At 57.5% G+C, this 8024-nt stretch overlaps 1 protein-coding gene across 1 annotated transcript in view; it reads right to left on the reverse strand.

Moving 5' to 3' along the window:
• Positions 1–3468: 3468 nt before the first annotated feature.
• RXRA (retinoid X receptor, alpha) overlaps positions 3469–8024 on the reverse strand; it is a 77742-nt gene continuing 73186 nt past the window's right edge. Inside the window, exons 8-10 of the mRNA XM_006863710.1 lie at positions 7421–7512; positions 5233–5338; positions 3469–3784 (exon numbers count right to left, since the gene is read on the reverse strand). Of these exons, the coding sequence (XP_006863772.1) occupies positions 3637–3784; positions 5233–5338; positions 7421–7512 (346 nt within the window). The 3' untranslated portion in view covers positions 3469–3636. The remainder of the gene's footprint in view (positions 3785–5232; positions 5339–7420; positions 7513–8024) is intronic.

Here is an 8024-nt window from a genome sequence, read left to right on the forward strand (position 1 = left end):
CTCCCACGGCAAACCAGGGAGCAGGTCCCTCACACCTCAGGGCGGGCAATGTCTTATCCCGGCCCGAAAGGCTGGCTCAGTCCTGCCCAGAACTAGGGCTCATGATAGCTGCTCACATCTTCCCGGGCCTTGAGCGGGCATGCCTGCGCCCGTGTGGGCTTGTGTGCGCTGCACGTGGCCTCTGTTTGGCTCCCCTCCAGCTGGGGGCCCACCCCCAGGTCATCTGATGCCATGGGGGGTAAAAGGCCCTAAGGGAAGGCTCCCAGCCCCAGGCAGGCCAGAACTTCACCGGCACTTGCTAGAAGGGGTTACATGGGGGTCTGGGGCGGCCTCATCCTCCTTGTAGGGAGGAAATACCTTTACGCCACCCAAGGGAAGACAGGCACTGGTACCTGGGAGGAGGTGGGCAGGTGGGTGGCAGCATGCATTGAGAGCCTTATGACACCCCCCACACACACTCCACCCATGGGCCAAACTGCTAAGGACCTTGTGGGGTTGGGGGGGGGAACCTCAAATGTGTCCCCAAACACCAGACTGGCAAGGGAATGAAACGAGGCACAGGAGACAGATGTGTGGGGAAGTGGACATGCTGGGCCCGGCCACCAGTAGCCAGCAGAGGGGCAGGGGCTAGGCTCCTTCTAAACCCCAAAGGGAGAAGAGCCCCCACCAAGCAGACAAGAACTGGATAGTAATGTAGTTTTAAATGCTCGTATTTTGTTTGTTTCTCCTCTCACGTTTTTCTCTGCCCGCCCTGCTCCCCCGCTTCCCCCCCTATCCTAATACCATTGTTCGTCAAACCCTGGCATCTGTGGTCGTAATTTCGTAGAAAACAATCACGTTCGGAAGTAATTTCACAGTCAGACGGAGCCGCAGGAAGGCCGCTGGCAGCGAGGACAGGACAGCAAGGTTTGAGAAATGACTGGAAAGGGGAAGAACACCCTCAAAGTCTCCGACCCACCCCTGCCCCAAAGGAAAACAAATCTCTAACGGGAGCGGTTTCGTACGAAGCCTTTATGCCTTGTCTCCAGAGCCCCCCGTCTGCCGTCTCCACGTTCTGACAAGCCGTGAGGGCACTTTCCGAAGCCCCCGTCTCTCAGAAGCAGAAACAAAACCAGCCCCACCCTCCCCCCACCATCTCATCCACGTATACATGAGGGATAAAATTACATTTGTACAAAAATAGATTCTTTTTTTTAACCTTTCCTGATGCTTTAGACATCTTTTCTTACTCTCGACACGCATGTGACCCTCTCTGTAAGTGGCAGTCCCGCGTCCCAGCTAAGGCATGACTAGAGACTGGGAACAAGGAAAGCTGTGTCCCCCCAGAGCATCTTAAAATAGATGCACTTCCTTGCCTTGAAATAGTCATTCGAACCCGGATTTCACCATAAATGGGGTCCTCAGGTACTTGCTTACACAAGCAAAACGTGTAAACAAACAGGAAACAGGAAACGAAGTGTTGATTAAACATGGATAGCTGACACAGGCTGCGTGTGCCTCTACACTACACACCTGCACTCGTCACTAATGGGGTTCCCAGAGCACCCCCCAGGGAAGCCACCCCCGTAACATCAAGTGGTCCCCGGCAGGCTGGTTTCCTCATGGTGTGGTGGGACCGTGACTTAGACCCCAGGCGAGGTCTTTTCCGTTCCTGGGCGGGGGAGACAGCTGAGGAGCATGCTGGGTGGGCTTCGGCAGCAGCTCTGTGGCCCACATCATCCAGCGGGGCTGCGAGAGGACAGGTACAGGGTGGCCGCCAAGCTGATGTTACTGCGATCTTTAGAAAATTAAAGATTGTCCCACCAAATATAATAATAACAATAATAATTACAAAACAATTTCCATAATTGAACCAGATTTGTAAGGATACCAAAGGTCTGGTTAAATAAAAACCCTACCTCCCTACCAAATAACGTGCCACGTGACCCAGAGACCACCTTGCAGATAGACAGCATTGTAGTCTGACGACAATGAAACCCGGGGGTGGGGCGGGACACCTGGAAGAAGTCAAATGACAAGAATGTGGGGCAGACAGGGTCAGGGGGTCCAGTCTGGGGCAGCCTGGGGGGATTTCTGGTGGTAAAAACTCCACCCGCCCTGTCGCGTGCCACACATCTGCCACCAGCCTCCCCCTGGCCCTGTGTTTATGTCTCCGCAGGTCACCTGGGAAAGGCTCAGGCTGCTGGCGGGGGAGGGGGGGCTTGAAGGCAGGTGGTGGGGTCGAGCAGAGAGACGCAGGGAGCTGGGGCGAGCAGGTCACCCCAAAAGGGAGTCCTCAAGAATGTCCACACCAATCTTCCAGGCACAGATGCCCTCTGAGTGCATGGTGACTTCCAGTGGAGTTGGGGTGGGGTGGAAGGGACTTGGGGCTCTGTCTCACCTACACCAGACACACTTTGCATCGGCGCCCCCACCCCGGCCCAAGGAAGTTCCCACATTAACACCCACTCCCCACCCAAGAGAAAGGGGCTGGTGAGGGGTTGCAGAACCAAGCCAGCTGTTACTGAGACCCGCCTTCTCCAGAGCCAAGGCAGTGACCCCCTCACTGCTCCCTGTCCAGGCACCCTGAGGACCAAGGGTTCTGAGATGTAAAATGGCCAGTGCCAGGGCCTGAGGCAACGAGGAGGCAGGTTCACCTGAAGACAGCCCACCCCCAACACACCATCAGAGTCCTGCCCACACGTAACAGGTCTCAGGACACTATGTTCAATGGCTCCCGGTTCTCACGAGTCTTCCAGACGGGAGAAGAGGGGCTGAGGGGACCCACACCCCAACCAGCTGTTTCTGCACCTCAAGCCCCACTGTTGCCCCTGTCTCTGGTAGCCCATGGCCACTTGAAAACCTGGGGAATCGCTGGTGCCCTGGTCTTCCAGGTGTTTGGAAAGATGGCTGGCCTGTGTGGATAGAGTTCTGAGAGGCTGGCAGAGCTTATTTCTGAAGGGCCAGCCCCTTCAAGGAGCCCAAGACTGGGCTAGCCCTCGGGAAACCAGGCATTAACCTTGGCCCATCCCACAAGTGAAGATGAGTTTGAGGGAGGAGAGAGACTGGAAACTTCCATCTGGTTACCACAGACTGGACATGAACTCATGGGAGAAACCAGGACAATTCAGAGAAAACCGAGGGGGTGGGAGAGTGGCCCCCAAAATCCCGTACCTCGAGGTCGGTTCGGCTAACTTGCAAATTATCTTTGGAAACAGGGCTGATCACCCAGCACTGCGGGAAGAGGGGTACCCTGACCTCGGACAACGCCCTCTCCAGCCCACCTGTCCACTTCTGACGCCAAGCGTCCAGAGGCTGGCTGGGCACCAATACTGAGAGGAGGCGAGGAAGGGCCATTCCAAGCAGATGAGAACCACGCGGGGTGCTTTCAAATCAGCATCAAACAGAACCAAGCCGACTGCCTGCAGGACCCCTGCCACCCTGGTACCCGCAGACCCCTCGGTCCAGGCCCTGCTCTCCCTGTTGCCGCCTGGGTCCACAGACAAGTAGCGAGAAAATAACACAGATGTCTCGTAGGCGTAGCAGTGGCAAGCGGTTCCACAGGTCCAGGCGGAGAAGGGGGAACGGACTGGGGCTGAGAAGAGCAGCTGGTGGCCGCCAGGGACCGGGCGGGTGGGCTCAAGGACAGGCCGGGGTCTAGGTTATTTGGTGGGGAGCCTCCAACATCTCCATGAGGAAAGTGTCGATGGGTGTGTCCCCAATGAGCTTGAAGAAGAAAAGATGTTCCAGGCACTTTAGGCCGATGGAGCGCAGGGCAGGCAGGCGGAGCAGGAGCTTGGCGAACCTGGGGAGAGGGTGGACAGATGAGGTGGGGCAGGAGGGTCCTACCTCCCTGCCCTGCCTAATCCCTGGCCCTGGCATGCAGTATGAGGCCTGCTTGGTAAGCCTTCAGGGGAGAAGGGGGCATTCAAACAGAGGAGTGAAGGCAGAGGTGCAGGGAGACCCCAGGGAAATGGAAGACAAAAAGCGTGGCGAGAGCAGCACTTCAAGCTGGGATGGGCCCCATCAGGATTTCATGTGAAGATTTCTCCAAGAGCAATAGGGAGCCACAGCAGGATCTAAGGCAGGGGCGAGAGTAGCAGGAATGGTTACAGCATCAGCACTCCCTTTGGCTACAAAAAGAGAAATGACCAGAGGTGGGCCCATGTGAGTGGTGGCAGGAAGGGCTCATTGAGCACAGGTGAAACATGACATGGTGGGTGGACTTGGGGCAGGCCTGTGCTCAGAAGAGCTGGGGTCAGAAAGAGGCCCAGGCGCTGGTCAGCTGACGCCTCTTCTAGGGCCCTGCCCCTGCTGCTGGCTGAGGACAGGGCCACAGGCCCCCAGTTGTCCTCGTAGCACTGCCTGGTGGCTACAGGGCTTCATTTCAGGGGTGAAGCGGCCCAGGGCTGGAGCTTGGCCAGGGAACTTGCTGTTTTCTGCTGAGCTGGCTCAGTGGGCCAGGGCGGGCAGCTGGCCAGGACAAACAAGTGCCCGCCACCCCTCCCGCCGCCGCCGCCGCCGCCACTGCCGCTGCTATACCTCAGTCCGGGAAGTTTCTCGCTTTAAACCAAACCAGATGAGCTGAGCTGAGCTGAGCTGAGCAGAGCAGAGCAGGCGAGGCGCACACACACACACACACAAACACGCGCAAACACACAGTTAACCCTGTGTGTGTCACTGTAGGGCAGGGTCCCGGCTCCCTGTCTGCTCACCCCCAACCCCCAGTCCCACCAGAGGAGTCACACCCCATCTTGTGTGCCAGAACAGTGGACCAGAACCAAGGCACCAGGCAGCCCTCCTGGCCCCAGTCTAGTGGACAGTCAGGCTGGGGCCCCGTTCTGCACAGGTTTACAAAGCATCTACTATGAGTGGCATTCCTGGGAGATTCCCTGGGAGTGGCACTGCCATCGCCTATCCTTGCAGCAAATACAAGTGCCTTCTGTACAGGGCTCCAGGGAGCCCTGATGGCGCTGTGGGTTAAGTGCTGTGCTGCTAACAGAGGTCAGTGGTACAAACCCACCAGCCGCGCCACTGGAGCCAGATGAAGCAGTCTGCTCCTGTAAACATGACCTCTTCAAAACCTAAGGGAGTAGTTCTACCCCGTTCTGTGGGGTCACTGTGCGTCAGGGTGGACTGGACAGCAACAGAGTTGGGTTTCTCTGTGCTAGGCTGGCCCCGACGTAGAGCAGTCCATCTTCCAGGAGGGGGCCACGCCCCAAGACAGCCTGCACTTGACGCCCCAGCACTCACCTGCCCGGCTGTTCGGGGTACTTGTGCTTGCAGTAAGCCTCCAAGGATGCATAGACTTTCTCCCTCAGCGCCTCAACTTCAGCAGGGTTCGAAAGCCCCTTAGAGTCTGGAGAGAAAGGGACTCAGGTCAGCTGGGGTTCCGGTCATCTCCCTGGGTGCCAGGCCACACAAACTTCTGGGGGAACATGGCACCCACTGAAAGTCTTATCTGTGAGATGGAAAGAAGCCGATGTCCTGCCCCCTCTCATGGTTACCACGGAAACCAGAAGTCTGTACACTTGGTGCTGGCTGTCCTGGGTCAGACTGAGCCACCCCGAAGCTGCAGGAGTGGAGGTGGGGGGCACTGGGAGGAACCAGGAGGCCAGCCCTGGGACCCAGGACCCCAAACCCTCCCCACGTGGCCACCCACACTGCCTACAGGGACCCCTCCCCTTGGGAACACACCAGCCTTCTTTGAGCTCTGCCCCCTGCAGGCCCCGGGCTCAGGCCAGGTCCCTTCCTGTCTCCAAGTGCAGCCCATGCCCAGACCTGTGCCCAGGCTGGTGAAGCAGACCTATGGCCAAGCCACTGGAGGGGAATGGACACAGAACGAGGATTATGGGGATTCCTTGAGAGAGGACCAAGACTGGCAGGAGAACATGTGTACTCAAGGCCCAAACCTGGTCCCCTCAGAAATTGCCCAGTCCCCCTACCCTGTGGCTCCTTGGGGGTTGGGGGGTTGGAAAGGAGCCAGAGCTTGGGGACTCCAATTCAGTGCTACTCTCCAGGCACTGGGCACTGCCCAGGCCAGCCCCCAACCTGACCCATCCATCTCCTCTGAACAATTTCAGGGGGTTCCAATTTCACAACCAAACCGCTTCCCCTCTCCAGACGCCATCCTAGCTCCAAGGACCTCAGGAGAGAACCCAGATCCCAAAGGCTTCTCAGTCCAGGTTGGGAGCCCCTCGCTGCACCCCACTTCACTGGGGTCCTGCCTTTGTTTTCATTGCTCTTTTTATAGGCGTCTTGGTGGCATCCTGGGTAAGGTATTGAGCTGTTAACTGTAAGGTTGATTGTTCAAATCCATTAGCTACTCCATAGAAAAAATAAGAGGTGGTCTGCTTCTGAAAAGATGTACAGTCTTGGAAATCCTGGGGACAGCTCATCTCTACCTTATACAGGATCCCAGTGTGTCAGATCGATTGGACAGCAATGGATTTAGGGGTGGCGCTGTGGGTTCATGCACTGGACCGCAAAGTCATTTGAACCACAAGGTCAGCTTGAAGCTCACCAGCCGCTCCTCGGAAACCCTATACAGTGGTCCTATGGGTAGGAACCGACTCAATGGCACTTCACAACTAGATTCCCAAAGGTACCCCAACTCCCCAAGCCAACCAAGAGTTGTTTTTAAATCAGGACAAATTCATGGATTCACACCTAGTCAATTAACTGCAATAATTATCACTGTTGATATGCAAACGGTCTCAGTTTTGGACCAAGGGCAGCCTTGTCTCATTGGCAGAGCCCTCCTGACTCCAGGCCTGATTCTGCTTTAAATAGCCACTTTCTGGGATCACCAAGTGCCCCATGTCCCCTCTCTGCCCAGGGGCTTACTCTTTGGTGGGCTTCTGTTACCTGGCGTCCAGAGGGGTTGCCTCCACCCCCACCTCACCCCCACTCAGTGATGCCGGGCTCGATGCTTGGTCCAGGTAGGAGAACACCCTCTGGGTCCAATTTTGTCCATGGACCCTGGGGCCTCAGCCCAGAAATACCCAGATAGAGGGCTCCCAGGGCCTCAGCACTGCCCCTTCTCGAGTTGGAGTTTAGGAGCAAAATGGTGGCAGTATGGACAGTAGAGTCCTGAGGGCTCCGCCAAAGGCCCACAGGTGCCACTAAAAGGAAAGGTGGTGCCCCGCCCACCTCTCCGCTGCAAGGACCACGTGGCTGCAAGGACCACATGGCTGCAAGGACCACGCGGCTTCCAGGACCACGCGGCAGCAAAGACCATGCGGCCGCCTCAGTGGGGCGGGGTCAATGGATAGGGCGGGGCCACAGAGCCGGAAGGGCGTGGTGTGGTAGGGGAACAGAAGAGGGGAAGACAGTGGGAGTAGGACTAAGGTTCAGGGTGGGCCAAAGGGTGGGCCGTGACCAGCTAGCAAGTAGGTGTGAGGGAGGAGGAGCACAGTGCGGGTTCCCAGGGGGTTTGTACCGGGGTTGAAGAGGACAATGGCGCGTAGGCAGCCAAGCTCCGTCTTGTCCATCTGCATGTCCCTCATCTTAGACACGAGCTCCGTCAGCACCCTACGAGAAGCAGACACCCAATCAGTGAACCCATTCCCTCGCATGGCCCCTGAAACACTGGGAAGAGGTTGTGTGGCACTGGGGGGAGCTGGAGAGGCCGCGGCCAAGCAGGGAAACTGCCCCAAAAGACCCTGAGGGCGGAAGACTCTAGAGCCAGGCTCCAGGTGTGGCAGAACCAGTGTAGTGGGTGGGCTTCCTCATTCCTGCCTTCCTACGGGAAGAGCCTGGGGGGCTATGGGGCCTCGGGCCGCCAAGCAGGAATCAGGGCTGAAGGCGGAGGTCAGGCCCACTGCCCGCTTGGCTGTCAGTGTATACACGCCACTCATACTGTCCACTGGCAAGTCCTGTCCCAGACGTGGCTTTCGTGGAAGGGCAGTTGACCACTGATTTCCACTGAGGCTCCCCACTCGGCCTTCTCAATGAGCTGGAGACCCCTCAGTAGTGCCCTCCCTCACTGGCCTATCCTATCGGCAGCATTCTGCACTGAGCTGCCCGCCCCACCCCCCACCCCC

This window comes from Chrysochloris asiatica, unplaced genomic scaffold (genome assembly GCF_000296735.1).
Source record: "Chrysochloris asiatica unplaced genomic scaffold, ChrAsi1.0 scaffold00056, whole genome shotgun sequence".
Lineage (NCBI taxonomy): Eukaryota > Metazoa > Chordata > Mammalia > Afrosoricida > Chrysochloridae > Chrysochloris > Chrysochloris asiatica.